The sequence below is a fragment of the Scatophagus argus genome, chromosome 5 (genome assembly GCF_020382885.2).
Source record: "Scatophagus argus isolate fScaArg1 chromosome 5, fScaArg1.pri, whole genome shotgun sequence".
NCBI lineage: Eukaryota > Metazoa > Chordata > Actinopteri > Scatophagidae > Scatophagus > Scatophagus argus.
In genome coordinates, this window is record NC_058497.1 from 4,008,705 (window position 1) to 4,027,377 (window position 18,673).

At 40.6% G+C, this 18,673-nt stretch overlaps 2 protein-coding genes across 4 annotated transcripts in view; both read left to right on the plus strand.

Moving 5' to 3' along the window:
- Nucleotides 1-7,231, plus strand: part of lrrc75a (leucine rich repeat containing 75A) — a 56,741-nt gene extending 49,510 nt beyond the window's left edge. For both annotated transcript variants that reach the window (XM_046388415.1, XM_046388416.1), the window contains one exon: nt 1,865-7,231. In XM_046388415.1, the coding sequence (XP_046244371.1) occupies nt 1,865-2,476 (612 nt within the window). In that variant the 3' untranslated portion in view covers nt 2,477-7,231. The remainder of the gene's footprint in view (nt 1-1,864) is intronic.
- A 2,036-nt stretch (nt 7,232-9,267) lies between these two features.
- crk (v-crk avian sarcoma virus CT10 oncogene homolog) lies at nt 9,268-16,960 on the plus strand. 2 transcript variants are annotated; one of them, XR_006843336.1, is made up of 4 exons: nt 9,268-9,829; nt 10,612-11,189; nt 12,779-12,861; nt 14,282-14,409. XR_006843336.1 is itself a non-coding variant. In XM_046388419.1 (3 exons), exons 1-3 carry the CDS (start codon nt 9,610-9,612, stop codon nt 14,417-14,419), a joined length of 936 nt encoding a protein of 311 aa, XP_046244375.1. In that variant the 5' UTR covers nt 9,269-9,609; the 3' UTR covers nt 14,420-16,960. The 2 variants fall into 2 exon arrangements, 1 of the variants encoding a protein (XP_046244375.1); XM_046388419.1 differs by lacking the exon at nt 12,779-12,861 and having other exon boundaries at nt 9,269-9,829; nt 14,282-16,960.
- The last annotated feature ends 1,713 nt before the right edge of the window (nt 16,961-18,673 follow it).

Below are 18,673 nucleotides of genomic sequence, written 5' to 3' on the forward strand. Positions count from 1 at the left end.
AATACAGGAAATGTGTATGGAGTTATAACCCTTTGATGTTCACTCCAAGAATTTTTTATTTTTCATGCTATTGGGCACTAATAAGAAGAAAAATAAAATAAAAATTATTATTATTATTTATTTATTTATTTTGCATAGCATATCTCGACTGAATGGTAGACATGGCTCAATAAGGTTGATTTAAATTCAACAATTTTTCTATGAGATATAGGGACTCAAAATGTGCTCTGCCAAATGGTAGACAGACAGTCAAAGGGTTAAAAAACAGAAGAAAAAGGAAAAAAAAAGCTTCTATATCCTAAAGTGACAAGTATTGTGTGACCTCCATTTAACACTTGAGCAATAGCAGGAACCGGGCTCTCTAAAACTTAAAAGGAATGGAACCCTAATTAATGTCATCGCTAATACCTTCATTTGTCCTGCTAATTTATGTCAAATAACTGCTGTGAAAAGGGTCTATTACACCAGGTTTGTAGGAGACACGCTCAAGCGTTACACACAGGTTGTATGATTTGAACTCATTGGGAGCTTGCTGATATGTATAAGATCAGCTGTCAATCACATCATTCCATTCAAAATGCCAAAGATCACAGAATCTGATAGACATTAAATCATAATTTTGCATCAGCCAAGCCACTCTCAAAGGGAAAGGAAACACACAGCAAACAAACTGGATAGTCAATATGGGATATTCAAGTTTTTCTTAAGAAATTTGAAGAATCAGGAGAGGTCAAAGACAAAAAAAAGGCACTGGAAGACCAAGAGAACTTCTGATAGGAAGTTTTTTTTTGAGAGACCAGAAGAAGTCCAGCAAGAACCTGACTCAGCTTCTGGCATCTTCATCTTCTACAGTCAGAAAAAACTAGATCAGGAATTGTCGTTGTGGAAGGAGAGCAGCCAAGAATCCACTATTTAAGAAGTTGAACAGAGTGAAAAGGCTACGATATGCTAAAGCTCACAAAAATTGGAATGAAGATCAGTGGAAAAGAGTACTATGGAGTGACAAATGCAAGTTTGAAAGTTTTGGGTCCAGTTGTCGACAGTATGTGAGAAGAAGAGTTGGAGAGATGGAAGAATGAGTGCTTGTTGCCTTCAGGGAAACATGGTGGAGGGTCTGTCCTGGTTTGGGGCTGCATTTCTGCCAGTGGTGTTGGCGATATCGTCCCAATTGATGGGATCATGAATGCTGAAAAGTACAGACAGGTTTGAATTCTTCTTGCCATTCCTTCTGGAAAGTGCCTGAGTGGGAATGGTTTTATTTTTCACCATGATAATGATCCCAAGCACACTGCCAATGCAGTGAAATCATATTTGGAGAGAAAAACAGCTGTAAAACACTGACGGCCATGGACTGGCCTCCACAGAGTCCAGACCTGAATATTATAGATTCAGTATGGGATCACCATATTGAATCTATAACCGAGGCACTATCAGAAGTTCAAGACGTGCTCAGTGCCAAGGGAGGTCACACTAAATACTGACTTTTGCCTGTAGAAGCCATTTTATTCTGAAAATTGTGTTTTTTAAATTTTGTGTACATATTTCCAGTATTTTCTGTTTGTATCATAATTAAGAGATCAAAAAATAAATATGGATGGTCAGTAAAACATTGCTAAAACAATAAATCTAATGTTGGAATTAGACTTTTGCACCGTGCTGTATGTCATATGGCTTTTATAACTTAAGGTTCCTTTCCCAAAACAAACAAATTTTGTATTTCTCTAAAATGTATTATTATTTTAAAGGCATGAAAGTGCATTACACTTTACTTATCACCAATACTGAAATGTTACAATGAAGAATGCACTGTTATCATCTTGACAACAGTCTCATTTTTACAGTATGTTGATGTTTTCAACCGTAGGATCCAGGCAGCTTCCCTAGCGTGACATGGATTGACCTTGGCAACAATGTAGACATCTTCTCCCTGCCGCAGCCCTTTCTAGTCAGCCTGAGGAAGCGCTGTCCAAAGCAGGGAAACCTCCCCACCATCCTAGAGTTTGGAGAGAGCCAGGCCAGTGACCCCCCCGAGAGGCTGAGGGGGCTAGGGGAAGAGGAGGAGACAGATGACACCAACCGGACTGAGAGCATGGGTGAGCTAAGGTCGGAGGTGGAGGAGGAGCTTGACGGAGAAATGGAGATAGAGGACATGATGGAGGAGCTGTTGGACTTTGACAGGGAGGTGCAGGGGAAGGAGGATGAGGACGAGAGCATGTGGACACTGGAGGAGCAAAGGAAAGTTGGAGGCAGGAGGGGGATGAAAGGGGAGGAGGAGAAGGAGAAGGAGACACAGAGGAAAGAGCAGCGACCAGGGAGGAGGGCAGTGATTGTAGAGGACGAGGACGACACACAGAGCCACTCCTCCCACTTGTCCTGCTCCAGCCAGTCACAGCAGTCCTCTGGAGCTGTTGAGCCAATGAAAGTGGAGGGTGACGACTTAAACGAGGAGACTGACCAATTAGAGCACTTGACCTGATTGCTGCTCCCAGCTCTTCTCTGCTTATGTTTCCCCTCCTGTGTTGAGCCATGTGTGGAAGGAGGTGAGAGAAGTGAGGTGAAAGACTTTGTGTCCTGCAGAGGCTAACTGAGCACGCTCAAAATCAGACAGGCTGCAGTGTTGGAAGGATGTAATCCATATGGACATGCCACTTGATACTCCCTCCTCTGATCTGATTTGTGACCAGCCACCGCTGCGTTCAGACACCGGCAGAGTCCCAGCTGAACCCAGCCAGGTGACTCTTGGTGACTGTAATATGAGAAGACAATCCCCAACAGGACGCCTGTTTTATAACTGTCTGTTGTTTAAAGTGTCAGTAGACTAAGGATGCTAATTCATAAACTAATTATATCACATGAGGCTTTTATGTATAGAACGTTAACCTTTATTCAGGTCCTTTTCTCCTGGTAACCCTGCTAATACCTACATGTGCCTGTGAAATGTCCCATTAGGAGCGTGAGTGCTGAGAGATTTAAAAAAAAAGAGAGAGAGAGGCCAGAAAACATAGAAACAAGAGAAACTAGACAGAGCCCTTCAACCTTCTGAAAAATGTTTTTGCCAAAAACTTGAAGTGGAAACGTATAAAATGTTTTCCTCCCACATACATCAACAGTGAGCCAGATGGATGGGAAGATAGACAGGAATCAGAAGTGGAGCCAACAGCTTCGTGGAAATCAGTCCCCTCTTAAGAGATGAACAGATGCAGCGCGCTTTAGTGGAAGAGAAGGCGAAATTAGTCAGCTCAAACCAAAAGAAATAAGCAAGCGTTGAAGAAATGGGAGAACGTGTCCTGTTTTGAAAGACAGGGGCTTGCTGTCGTGTTCATGTATGTACAGTGGGTAGATCTGATAATCCTATTGCCATGTGTCTCAAAGCAAAACGCTGGGATGTCAAGTTGAAATATTTAGTAGCCTTCCTCTCATAATCCAGGTCATGTTCTACTCTGCGGTACTGAACACTAGTGTGCATCACATGCTTACAGTGCTGTGTTTATATATATCCCGCAGCTATGATCACATTCATGTTATCCGCTGGGTTACAACAACTTATATCCTTATGCAGTATGTAGCTCTCACCCAGCCTGTGCTTTCCATTCATCAGTCACTTATAGTTCATGCAAAGCTTTAAGAAATGAGATGTATTTTTGGATGTACAGTATATACAGTATATATTGTTTTTATCTGTGCAGGAGTGATTGTTGAAATTGTACATGAGCTATTTAAAGAGGAATGCCACTCATTCATGGATTCATATGTGTTATTCCTGTGGTCTGGGTAATTCAAGCAATATTGTACATGACTAATGTTTAAAATCTGGTGAAAAAAAGGTGAACCAGACTCTTAGTTTGTGATATATTCTGAAAAAGTACTGAGTGAGTGGGTTTTACGGATATAGAAAGGGAGACTTCGTTGAATATTAACTCGTCTCATCCTAAAGCTGTTTAAAATGAATAAATGCGTATGTATTTTTCCCCAGACAGCAGCCTCAGGCGCTAATACATTCACCTCTGCAGCTGTTAATGTGTATGGCATCAAAAATCAAAGCCTTTAATGATATGCTGATGCTTGCAGCTGCAGCACATCATCAGGCAAAGTTTATATGGACAAATCTGTATGATGACAGGTCTGAGGCCTGATCAGATCTGCTCTCTTTCTTCAAATTCTGCTTTTCACACATTCAGTTTTAGTTTTTAGAGATTATATCTTGCTTATCATCTCTCACGTCTTTAATAAACGACCACAAGTGATGCACAGTGTGTGGGATTCTTGGTTTGCTTCCCAGTCAGGAGTTTTTGATCCTACGCACCTGTCATGGAGACTTGATGGCGTGCGATCCAGTATGCTTGAGAGGAGCGCTCATAAAGATCAGTGTCGCAAGGAGCACCATTCAGCTTTTGAAAACAGTTGTAAAATATCATTTCTGGCTCTGGAGGGGACCTTGGCAAGACGTAGGAAATAACCCTGGTGATGTCATAGTGATGTAATCAATGTTATCTTGGGTGTGCCTTGAGACTTATTATTTTTGACACAAAGCTTGCATTACAAACTGGGGCATGGTCTTTTCTAGGCACGTAAAAATGCATAATTAAAAACAAAGTTGAGCTGCATTGTGGGATTTGTAGGATTCGTTTTTGGAGCTTGACCCATGCTAGGAACTAAGAGTCAGGATAATTTAGCTTGCAGGATTGATTTCTTTTTTAATGTCTCTGTCTCACACAAGTCCTCTAACTTGCTGAATACTAAATTACTGGAGTTCCCTTTTACAGTATAGAAACTGTTGCTTATTAGTGCACAATTCCACCAACGAATGTTAGATTGCAGCCATGTTTTAATTTTATTATGTCTTTCTGCCAGCAGAATATACATTACCTCAGAAAGGATTTGTATGAGACGGTGGAAAGGTCAGAGAGAATCCAACATGAAGGAGTATCGACGGAGGTACGCAGTGTACTGAATGACTGCCAGTATCAGAGCAAAGTTATTTCCTCTCTTCAGGAAAAGATTTGATTGACACCACAGTCTGATAAAGACAAAATAATCTATATAGACTCAAAATTAAATGTCTGAAGAGGAAGATTTTAGGAAAATGGAATAATCTGTTTAAATACAGTATCCTGGTTCTCTGACTTGCAGTAAGGTACGGTGTCATCAGATATAATTTCCGTTTAGCCAATAAGTCACTTAAAGCAAGACAAGCAACCATTTAAAAGTTATTGAGTACATTTCAAACAGGTTTCCAGAGACTTCACAGGGAATTCAGTAATTTAGCATATGCAATATGAAAAACAGCTCTGAACAAATTAAGCAACACCTGATTTGTATTGTGTTTTTGCATATTCACATCATGAAAATAATAGTCATTGTTGCCCAGGACAACAAGTCCACTCAAAGTCTTTTTTAACCTTCGCCGCATGGTACCTGTTTATCAGTGAGCGAGGGAATTGAGATAACGTACAACCTTTGACGTCCGCAGATGTGCTCAGGGGCAACCAGGTGACCCCGTGTGGATCACATACATGCCACCTGAGAGAGAGCTGTCCGTACAGCAAGCTGTTCCCTTTCACTTCATTAATGCAAACTAGCCTGCGGGCATTCAGTTTTACACTTGAAGCTAATTATAAAGAGAAACTTCCCTTTAAGCCACCTTTACGATAAGCTACTTTTGCATTGTCCCTGCAAAATTGATTGTACCAACGGCTCCTTACAATGAAACCTTTAAACGGAGGCAGACGGGTTGCGATGCTGAACAGTAACGTGCAGTTCAGCTGAGTCCATCCTCACTGGCAGCCTGATCACAAAGACAGCTAATGAGACAGACTGAGACTGCCAGTGAAAGCCACAGTGATCTTCAGTGGCATCAAATATTGATTGTTGTGTAGTGAGTTCACACTGCGACGTGAACATTTGTGTACCTGTTGGTGAGTTTGGATCACTGACTTTAGGTTCGGTATGCGGTCAGTGGTTGCTCCCAATACTCAGGGTCCCACTGACACCAGGAACTGCTGAGGAAGCTTACAGACGCTGTGTCTCAGGATTTCTGTGGTTTTCTGGTTGCTTCGGTAACAGAAGTCCTTGTGGCTGCAGAAAGAGGGACAGTGGAGATCAGAGTTTTGTGTGCTTGTTTGTAATGTGCTGAAGCCATGCACTTGTGTGCTTTAATGTTAAGGTCACCGCAAATCAAAGCAACGAGATCACGACTGGAATGAGACTCCTACATCAACACAAATGTGGGCTTTTAATATGAAACCTTTGATCTGTCACTCAGTGTCGTCCACCTTTGATATGAGGGATTCAGTGCAGTTTCATCTGAAACTGACTGACTAAAGATAGCGATTGATTCCACACATGAATGGATGAACATGGTTTCTAAAAATCATTTCAAAAGCACTGCATACAGAATACCTTGTAATTCTTGTTAATTTACTGCATGCGTAATGCTGGAACATAAAGATATAAAGATTTTGCAAATTGGCTTCAGCCTCTCTGTCTGTTTATCTCTGTTGAATCCAAAACTCCCATATAGCTCAGCCTTACTTCATTAACTGCACATCCATGTTAATAGTAGCCACATGTCTTTAATTGAAGAGTTTGGATAACAAGACAAGTTTGACCTGCTCTAATTGGAAAGTGTCATGGGATAACTTTTGTTGTGAATTGACACTATATAAATAAACTGAATTGAATTGAATTGAATGTCTGTTGTTTGATGAATCTCTCCCAGAGTTCTTTGCGGGCCTGTTTCACTACTGGTTCTTTGTACAGTGGCGAGGCACAATGGCTGAAGACTCTCTGTTCATCACTTAAGGCAGAATAACTAGTTCTTTCATACGTGACAGTAAGACGTGATGACAACCATCGTGTTATTGTAAGAAATGAAACAGTATGAAACACCTTGGACTCACAGAGCTGGAGGGGCTATGGAAACTTTAAGTGACTGGTGGGTCTGAAGATGCTATGTATGTCTTGCTCAAAGGCTTTGCTTCTATACTGTATTGTGAAATGTAAAAAGAAACTCGGTCATGTGACTCTGAAGGTGGGAGTGTCTGTAGCCTTGAACCTTTCTTTTTCCACGAGTCTTTCCTCAATATGTATTTCTCAAACTATAATGTACCTGTTATTCTCTATACATTATTTTCTTCTGTCACTCTCTCTTTTCCTCAAAGGTAAGGTGGATCTTTCTGGGTGGGGGGGGGGTATTACACTTTATCCAGGTGATCCAGGTGAACAGAATACTCAGTGCATTCATTTTCAGATGAAATTGTAAAATGTAGAATTTTCTGTTGGATTCCAATAAATTGTATGATACAAAAACAGATCCTGGTTTTTCTTCCTTTTGTGCATGAATATTGCGACTGCGTGAGAGAGTGCATGAGTTACTCACAGCAAGTGCTTGATCTGCTGTGAGGGCCCAGGGGGCAGCAGAGACTATGCAGGCCTCAATGAGGTGCACCCATCAGCATCCACCTGTTCAGGTGGGTGGTAGCTGCGATGAGTTGAACGCTACTACTGAATGAAGTAGTCTGTGTTTTATTTATTTCACTACATGAAGTACTTTAAAAGGGACCTGTTTAAGCATCCTTTATGGAAAATGTGTTATTTGATTACCTGATTTATGCTTCTTAACTCCTTATAGCTTTGCCTCTAATACAAGGTAGTACAGGATTTGAGCAAATTATAGTAACTAATTGTGTCTATTATGCTGTATAGCTGGTAAGTTGCTAACTCACAGTGTAAATGCTATGTGCCACTTTCAAATGGTTCCATAGTACAGGATTTTTTCAGTTTATCATGGCTGTCAGTGTACCAGTGATTCACTTCAAACCATCACACATGATGACCCACTGCCAGACATCTGCATGTTGATCCAATGTTGTTGATCATTTATTTTTTTTTTCACACAGTGCTCATTTCTCCACATGTAGATGGTTAATGTATGCCTGAGTCTGCTGAGAGCCACCACAACCTGCGAGTGAGACCAGTGTCTGATTAGATGCCATTCGTAAAGGGTTAAGAGTTGTAAATTACAGTTTTATTGGTGGTTTGTGAATTAATGCCACATAGATTTAGATTGAAAGCAAAAGTTTAGTTTTGTCAGGTTGTGATAAATCTTGCTAAATATTGTTTAGTAAGAAAACAGCATCCAGGCTGCAATTTGAAACATTGGTAAACCATTAATAATTGCAATAAATTGTTAGGTCTGAAATGTAAGTGAGCATTAAATACAGTTAGAGTTTCTCACTTTGTAATAAAGCAAGAGGATAAGTTAGTAAACTGTCTGTCTGTATAAATGTTGAATCATTATGCAGTCACTCAAATCAGCAGGTGTTTGCAATGAGCTGACAGCAAATGAATTTGATCCAAATGCCCTGCAGCTCTATTCCAGAAGATCAGGGCTCAAGCAGTCTGTTGGATAGACTAGATAATTACAAGAGCCAAAACAGACAAAGAAACCCAAAGATCGATGTTATTAATGGCTTATAACTTCAGTTAAACCATTTATTAGCCATTACCAAATATTTTAGCTGCAATTTTTAAGTCCTTTATAATTAACATAAAGTGACTAGAACAAATCCCCTTACGTTGGTTTTAGTTTCTGTCTAACTAGAATGAGGATTGAATTTTTTTTTTAAAGAGTTCATCTTTTTGCCCTTACTTGATGTAGTAGACAGTTGTGAAGAAGTGATAACCAACCACAACATGACGGTTTGCTGGTGAAATAACGAGCAGTAAGAATTTCTAACGGTGTCTGACTGACATCTAGTGGTCAAACTCACAAATTACAATCACGCCGTTATTTGCCCGGTCAATGTGCCAGTTACACTGTCAGAGCTTTTAAATGTTCGTGGGAGCAAAAGCTGATGCGCTTGTATCCACAATGTTATTACAGCACTCTTGCTAATCTGGCGCAATAATGAGGCAAGCTTTAGGTTTCACAACAACCCACCAACACATAGGATGTGGCCGTCAAGTTAAACAGAGTTGGAGAGGAAAAGTAGTTTACTTACTTTATCTCCAAAATAAAAGCTTATGTATTTGTCACATTTGACAAAAAATATACAACTTAGAGTTGGATGGTAAAGGACACCTACATTTGGAGTAGAGCCATTACTGAATGTTGTTGTTGCATTTAGTTTATCTTAATTAATTAAACGCTTATATGACAAGCAACATATAATTGTGTCGCTCAAAACGGAAGTTTGAAGCTAACATTTCAGATTATGGTTAACTTGACAATAGTGCGTCTATTGCACATAATTTACTACATCACATCCGGTGAGTGGGGTCTTTTTTTGTTTTCCCGTATCCGCCATTTCAGTTTTTGAAGTTAGTTGTCATCGGTCGCTGAATTGTAGGCAGAATTCTATTGCTAAAGCGCACTATATGGTTATTAGCGATAAATTCTGGTCATAAACCAAATAAGAGTCGTTTTTATTTCCCGGTTGTGGTTCTAAATCGGCGAATTGATGTCCAAACGGCTAGCTGCGGATGTCGCCTGTTTACTAAACGTGCTCTAGGCGCTAAAGTTTTTGTATGAGTTGAAGGCTTTGCTTGTGGATAACGGGAGGGAGAGAAGGGAAGGCCCGGTGAAGCCTCGGCTTTGGAGTGGTTATCATGGCCGGAAATTTTGACGCGGAGGACCGTAGCAGCTGGTATTGGGGTCGGTTGAGCAGGCAGGAGGCTGTGTCTCTGTTGCAGGGGCAGAGGCACGGCGTGTTTCTGGTCCGGGACTCCATCACCAGCCCCGGCGACTACGTGCTCTCGGTATCGGAAAACTCCAAAGTCTCGCATTACATAATTAACAGCATCAGCAACAACCGACAATCCGGTCCAGGTAAGCTAACAGAGGGTTTGGAGGGGCTCGGCATATGGGGGTGCTGATGTGACCATTCTTGCATGACTTGCACCAAAGGAGATGCGCAATAGTGCCTTTTCGCTCTCTCGCATGGAGAGTAGCCTACGACAGGCCAGACACATTAAAACACGTGCCAGTTCAATGTTGGCTTGTTGAAAGGCTAACATACCTTTTGTCGTAGTTTCACACCTTATGTGAGCGCTCAGACGGACTCCTCGTTAGATATGATACGACACTTCGTATGAGTAAATCATAGAGATTACAGCTCGTTCTTGTCTTTAAAATACACCTCTCTGTCTATGGTGGGCGGTGTGAGTATTCAGAAGACAGACCGTGTTAATGCGAGTTATGGCTTGGTGCACCATTCAAATGAGTCAAATTTACAAGCTGACTCAGAGTTGTAAATGTTCAAAAGTCCGTCACATTGCCAGGTTTTAATAGACTTTGACCAGACGTCCCCAGCCTCTGCTGGGTTTTTCCTTCTACAGTAGGATATTTGTTGCATTTCCTCATGCCTTTGCAAAACTACGCATACCTTTCATTGAAAGGATCAGCAGACATATGAAAGATAAAAGCAGTGTAAATAAGGAAACAGAAATCTTTCCTTCATACTGGAAATCAGCACCTTCATGCTTGGTTATATAAAGAGACAGACTTCAGACATTGACATTTCTGAACATGTTAGAACATATTGTGTTAAAAAAGAAGTGATATAATTTTGTCTCTCTGACTCTTCTTCCATCCTTCCTCATTTTCACCAGGTCTGGCCCATCCGAGGTTCCGCATCGGTGACCAGGAGTTCGATGCTCTTCCTGCTTTGCTAGAGTTCTATAAAATCCACTACTTGGACACCACCACTTTAATAGAACCCATCAGCAAGTCCAAACACACCTCCTTCATCAGCGTCGGCCCTGGCGGAGGCGCCCCACCACGCCTGGAAGATGAGTATGTCCGAGCACTTTTCGATTTCCCCGGCAACGACGAGGAGGACCTTCCATTTAAGAAAGGCGATATTCTCCGAGTTCTTGAGAAGCCAGAGGAGCAGTGGTGGAATGCCCAAAACTCCGAAGGCCGGGCGGGGATGATCCCTGTTCCGTATGTGGAGAAGTATCGACCGGCGTCTCCGACCTCTGTGGCGGGGCCCGGTGGCCACCCAGGAATGGGGATGATAGGGAACTCTGACAGCTCTGCAGCCCAGTCTGGCCCACCACTGCTGGGAGATCCCAGCCAGTACGCGCAGCCAACCCCCCTCCCAAATCTCCAGAATGGACCTGTCTACGCCAGGGCCATACAGAAGAGGGTGCCCAATGCCTACGACAAGACTGCCCTGGCCTTAGAGGTAAATATGGATGTGTTTGTGGTATTTTTTCGTCTGTCTAAGCATCCTCCGTGCTGGGTGCAAGGAGACAGTTAGCAAAGAAGGACCATACTTTTCAGCTTATCAAGACTTGCATTCTTTCTCTTTACCATTGTGTTTGTTACTGTTTCTTCCCCAGTGTTTTTTTTAGCAGGATGAAGAGGAATCAAGGTCAGAACATGCTCAGCTAGATCTCTGCATAGTTTTCCAGATAGTCTAGTCATTTAATATCTCTTCTGCAGAGATCAATGAAGTGAATTTACGCACTGATCTGAAGTTCTGAACTTAATGTTTATTAACTCAGTGACTTCTTTCTGGACAAGACTAGACCCCCAGATTTTAACATAATAGGGTATTCCAGTATGTAAACTGCCATTAAGCTGTGATCCGTGCTCATGGTGGCAGGGCTGTTAAACTGTCCGGAAGCGAGAGCGGGGCTCCCACGGAGCAGGTCGTTGGGGGAAGGAAATAGTTTGTGTTTGGGAACAGGACCATTTCCTCTGGTCTCTGTGAAGCCAGGAGTCAAGCTGAGGCAGGAGTGAGACTAGTCAGAGTGTGCTCTTGTCTCTCCTGGCCTGCTGGTACTGCAAGGCTTAAGATACCAGCACAGATCCATCCTTTGACTCCTCAAATCTTTACCCTTGTTTACTTTTGGGAGTCAAACCACAAGTCTGCAGCTGCCATTTGGTTTGTCTTTCTCCAGCTCTTTTGTCAGCTAGACAAACTTTGGGTTGCTCAGTTAAGTATGACGAGTAGATCCTTTGTATGAGTTGGTTTCTGCCACTCCCAGCGGCACTAGAGTTTTTTTGGCTTTGACCTATGTGTAGTTGCAGGTTTTCTCCACTTCAGCTGTCCAGAAGTGACTCAGCAAGGCAGGCAGCACCGCAAAGTTAATAATTAGCTCAGAATTCCTTGTCTGTCTTTGTCTTCAGAAAACCCACTGAGTGTGAAGATTACTCTTCATTTTTGGGGACTGAAGCCAACTTAAGGTTGCATGTGAGGTTAAAGATATAGTAGCGTTGTCTGTGTCTTAATAACACAGTCAGGTCCATAACACCCTGATTCATCATGTTTGTATCATTGCTGGTGGTTGGTTTTAAAATTATTAGACACAGCAAACATTTCATCGTGATAATGCTGTGGCTGTGTCTGCAGAGTATTATTAAACTGAACTTAAACTGAAATTCTAGTCTCTGTGAAGATCAGAGGCTGTGCATATAGCTGATAATCATAAAAGCACTGGACATAATTACTATCATCAATAGCCCAGAGACAAATCAGCTAATCCTCACATTAAGTATGCTAGAACAAGTTTGTTTGGCATTATTGCTGGAAATGGTCTTAAAACGATTAATAACCAAAATTGTTTGCTTATTAAGTTATTATTGATCAACTAATCGGTTAATCATACCTGCTCTAGCATTAAAATATACCTCTGTACAGTTTTATAGAAATGTTGTCAAAGTGGTGGTGCAGCAGTGTGGTGAGACCATAGCTCATGATTGTGCAATATATTGACCCATGTTGATGTTTGCAGTATTTTGTCTTCACCTTGTATACTGTATGTATAGTAGGTATCCAAAAGACCATTGCATCAATAAACTGCTGTGACCAGGATGTGTCAGATGGCTCTGGCTTGTTGTATAATGATAAGGTCAGCATCCAGTACATCAATTCAACGAATCCTAAATGTAATATCTTTGGATGCCCTGAGCTGACCAATATTTTTTTTAATGTTTGGGTACCTGCAGTTTAAAGCCGTATCCATTGCTATTCCCGTTTGTTATTGTACTTCAGGGACATCTTCCATGAATAACACCTCATTTTGCTCTGTAAAAAAACACTGTAACTGTTTCCTAACACTAAAGTGTTGTGAAGGAATGACCTACAAAACACGCAAACAACAGCCAGCAGTTTCAGTTAATGATGTCCACAAGCTACAACAAAGCATGCAAGCAGAATCTTCTTCAGTTAATACTGTCATATATTTTTAAGCACAAATGCCAGACATTCTTCCCTAGTTTTGGTTTGTCATTTGTGAAAATTAGTTGCAGTTTGTCTAATGTGATGTATGATCTTTGGACTGTTACTTTACTCTGATGTTTGGATCACAATACCAACTAAGTATACAAAACAACATTTCCGTTGTTCACGAAAATTATACTTAGTCCCAGTGGATGCAGTAATAATATGCAATAATGAAATATGTAATATTTATATATACATGTTATTACAGTCCATTAAAGTAATCACCATAATTGCAGGCCTAGATATGATATGAAACAATGTATGAAGCTGTAGTACACTTAATACAACAGGAAGCCTTTGAAGGAAGGGTAACTTGACTGAGACATCTGTGCTCATGCAAATGCAGCTGGTTACACATTAACACAAAGACGATTGTTGTAACTGGTAACGAGTTATCATACTGATACTATGAACTCACACAGCTTTAACCCCTGGCTGTCCAGTCGTTACCCACTTTAACTTGAACTTTGGAACTGTAAGTCCTTGTTTGCTCAGGTTCAGTGACACAGGAACAGCCTCACCTCTCCTTGTCCCGGTCAACTGAAATCACACATGCTACTACTCAACACTGGCCTGCAACTAATGGTCTTTTTTTTTTTTTTTTTTAAACTTAATTTTCATTCATCCATTTGTCATTTAGTCTATAAAATGTCAGAAAATAGTGAAGAATGCCTATCAGTAATTTCCAGAAGCCAAGGTCCCATCTTCAACTTGATGTTTCACCCAACAGTCCTAAACCAAAAAATAATTTAACAGTGACATAAAACAGACAAGAGAAGCAAGTCCTCATGTCTGAGGGATCGGAATCAGGGGATATTTGGCACTTTTGTTTGACAAATGACTGAAAGAATGAATAAATTGTCCAAAATGTTGTCGATAGATGAAACATTTCAGCTCTTCCTGGCAACAGTAGATTTTTCAGGTGATGATTGATGCTCTGTTTTTATAAATTTCAGTAATAATAAATCTTTTCACTTTTTTTCTTTTACACAACAAGTCCTTGCCTCTGAGCTCTCTTATGCCTTTTCTCTCCCCTCCCTCCCCAGGTGGGCGACATGGTGAAGGTGACCAAAATAAACGTGAACGGCCAGTGGGAGGGTGAATGTAAAGGCAAACGTGGCCACTTTCCCTTCACGCATGTCAAACTGCTGGACCAGCACAGCGGTGAGGACGAGCTCAGCTGAGAGCGGACAGCCAGGCCACAACCTGGACACTAGTATTAGACCCTTCCTCACCCCCTCCCTTCCTTCCTGTTGCACACGCTCACCCTCCCTCCCGTCGTCTCCAGCTTTTACCTTCACTGAGTACAGTTTCAGAGCATCACTGAGAACAAAACAAACAGGCCCTCGTCGGAACCTCTTAACGCATACACCCTCCATGTCTACTCTTCTGAATAATCATGCACGCCCTTCTCCACCACCCACTTGGACTGACTGACTAATAAAGGGTCATGTACTCTACAAGTGGAGCTGTAAACTGACTGTCCGTGGCCATACCCTTTAGTTCCTCCCTTCGTCACGTCCCTGCCATGGACACGTTATCAACACTCGGGAGACTCCTCGCTTCAGAGTTCGACCACTTCCTCTTCCTGTGTTGGAACCAGGAGATAACTGCTCATAGCTGTGTCATTTCTCATCTTCACCCACATCCGTCACCATGGTTACAGCGCTGTAGGATCACATATGCTGCATTCATGTCAGACGGGAATACAGTAACAAGTAGAAAAGTAACAACACAGTCTTGTCTAAAGCTGTTAAGATGCTTTTTTTTTTTTCTTTGGTGAAACATCTTTGGAAATATCCTTATTTGTTTTTTGTTTGTTTGTTTGTTTGGTTTTTGTTTTGTTTTTTCTTTGCCAAGTACTGTATGAGAAGATTTATACATCTCTAATTTCTGTACTGTAAATATGAAGCTACTGCCAGCAGTTGTTTATCTTAGTTTAGTTTAAAGACTGGAAACGGGATAACAGCTAGCCTGGCTCTGTGAAATGGTAACAGAATTTACCTTCCAACAACTTCGAAGCTGATTAATTAACACATTTATATCTTGTTTGATTAATCTGTACAAAAACCGTAGTTTAAAAAGACATTCCCTAATCCCAGTTTAACAGGGATTATGGATGGCCAAGAAATAGTCTCTCACACATTTTTCTGCTGGTAGACAGATAGAATTATGTTTGAATTGAGACAGGTCTAGCTCTTTCCTCCTACTTTCAGACTTAATGTAAGATATCGCCTGCTAGTGGTAGTTTCATATTTAGCTAACTCACCTGAGAATCATATCGATCTTCTCATTGTCTTGGTAAGGAAAGCAAATATCCGCACTTCCAAACTATTCTTGGAATCCTGAGTTGATTGTTTCACACTGCAGTACATCATGCAGTGAGTGATGAATTTGGAAAATAAGTTACAATGTCAGCCACACAGTAGATGGTTAGTCTGTCAGACCTACCATCACAACATTGTATTTTTTCTATATTTCCCTTTGTTTGTCCACACTGGTGATGTCTTCATTCAGTAAATCAAAGACGTAAGAGTCCTGACTATATTGTAAAATACTGTTGAAGAGATTTGTAGGAGTTTGTAAGACCTAACATTTACATCTCCAAACCTTGACTAAATAATATAATTCTTGTAATGTTTACTCCATACTTAAGCTCTGGTTGATGGTTGAAATGAACGCCACATTATTTTAAAGTAACAGAAGAGTGAGCGGTGAGGGCAGCAAGGCTTAAATATAGCTGAAACGTTTTATCACTGAAAGGAATGACAGTCACCTGGAGTTGTATAGTCCCCTCCCCACTCCATCCAAGGAGCAGACCAAGGACCAGTCCAGGACCCAACCCACTCAAACACCAAGTATCAAATGCAGAAAACAAAACTGAATGAACCTGAGAAACTTCAAGACTGTTGTTGACGGGGAGATAAAGGCAACACTACATTCAACCTCTCCACACCTCCCACCTTGGCTCACCTCAGCTCCATCCACACATCTACTACGACCAAGTACCACCAGTTGTCTTTTGTAAGAAAAAAAAAAAGAACATATTGTTATGAAATGATGTACTAAGTGATTATCATTACATGCTAAAATATTTTTTGTCATCTTTGTAGTTTTCTTCATAGCTAATTTTGTCTGGGAGGAAACAGTTTTCGATGTACACTTTTTACTGCTGCATGTTGGGAGGGAGCGATGAGTCAAAATAGATAAACTGACTCCAGGGGGCCACATCTGTTTGCCCCCAACCCTCACAAGGCCACATGTGTTCTCTTTCTGCGTCTGATGTACACGAATGAAGATGAACAGAATGAATGTAGGCTGTCCACCATGTTAGTTAGCACCATCTTCTCATATTAGTGCTCTGCATTCAGCTCATTGAGTATACCTTAGAAAAAGAGACTACTCTGTGTTCACATCTTTGTCAAATGTGTCCAAGAAAAGTGAAAGTGGTATTATTTGGTACCGGCCCTTTGCTTTTAACCTTTTAATAATCTTGTTGCTACCTTGCACCCTTTTGTTCTTTTAATCCTCAGGTTTATCAGCCAGTGTTTCCTTTGTGCTTCCTCACTTAATCTTCTGCCACTCTTTTATTTAAAGCCTTTTCCATTTCTGACAAATCCAGCATGGACTTTTTATGTTTCTGTTTTTTGTCTATTTTCTGCCATGTCTGTATTGCCGAGAAGCAGACAAGCAACTAGAATAGCAAATTATGTTGCCCCCCCCCCCCCCCCCCCCCAAAAAAAACAGGTTGTTTTCTGTTGAGATCGAATCCATTTGTTGACATTTGACAATCATCACCCTTGTGTATCATAACGCAGACTGGTTTGGATTGAAGCAAGCCTGGTGTGTAGCTTAGACCTTTGCCAGAGTGAACCCGGGCTTTGAATTTGAGCTGTGAGAACTTGCTGTCTCTTCTGGGGCTTCCTCTCAGATTTCATAGTAAAGTATTTCTGGCCAGCACACCATGTCACCTTTAGGTGGCACTATAACAGCATTCAAAGAAATGGGATCCTTAGAGCATATTCTGCCAGTGCTTATAAGATTAAAGGAGTTGAAATTAGATTTTTTTTTTTTTTTTTAACAGAATGCACTTACTGTTTTTAAACTGAGTTTGAATTGACGTATGTGCTCCTTTTAAGGGTTTTTAAATACCCTTGATTGCTCCCACACATTAATTTCGATTAACTTGTATCGTCGCCTGACAAGCTCTCTCCTGCTTTCACATTTCCATTTCACATTGGCCATTCTCCAAATCCATGTTAAGATATTTACTATTTAAAGATATTGGGTTGGCATCTTGGAAAAATCTTGGAAAGTAACATTTGTGTTTATTGCCAGCTTTTGACACGGTCCATTTTTATCTGCGTGCTTGTGATCAAATCAAGCTTGTTTGTCATTCCCACTGCATATAGCAGGTGCTTAGTTACATAAATCATTATCTTATAAATTGTGTTGCCAATGAAACCACCAGGAAGTATTTTTTTAGTAACCCTGCATGAAGTCATTCATTTCCTTTCATTTAAAGGAAGGGATGGCAAAATGCCAGTGGAAATTGTGTTGATATCAAAATGTGCCATTTTATTATAACACTATATTCTTTCAAGACAATTGAAAATACCTTTTTATTTTCTGTAGCATGTAATGTGTTAATATACTAGTAAATAAAGTCAAACCCATGACAAATGATTCATTGAATGTACTGACGTATGTTTGTGAAAACTATGAGCATCTTACAGTACTGTGTGTGCTCAGGAGAGCTTTACTCAGCATTTCCCAACCACCTTCATTTCAGAAATACTCTTAAGAACGTTAACATGCATTTTAGTGCTTGCTCTTAAACTGTACAATTTATGACCAAAACCCACTTTTTCATTCATGCTGCACACAGCAGTTGCCTAGCTACAGAAATGACTACCATTCATACTACTGCGAGGTATTTTTAGTAACACTATGAAACTGGGTAACTAAGTGTACAGTAGGCACATATTTATGATTAAGATTTAACTACTTGTGTGTCAGTCTACTTAAGCTAATGTGATGACTCGCTTACACACAATACATAGAAGAAAGCTGAAATATGGTCGAGTGGTCTGTGATTTATTGCTATTGGCAATGAGAAGATATTTCTTGACATTTTAACTTCATTGTTTCGCATAATATAAAGCACAAAAGTAACTAGAATACAGTAAAATGACGTAAAAATAATTGAACTTATTTTAAAATGACAAATTACACAGAACCTATTGAAATTGCTTGGCTTTTGTTTATCTGTTATTCTAATTCAAGGGTAATGGGTAACTATTTGTCAGTGAGAGCTCGTTTTAACATATCTGAAGAGCTAAAAGTTCTCAGCACGATTTCATGCATAGCGTTGTTTTAAATTTATATATTTAATTCAATACATTGCACACTTTTCAGGCTCACAGACTCTTCTTACT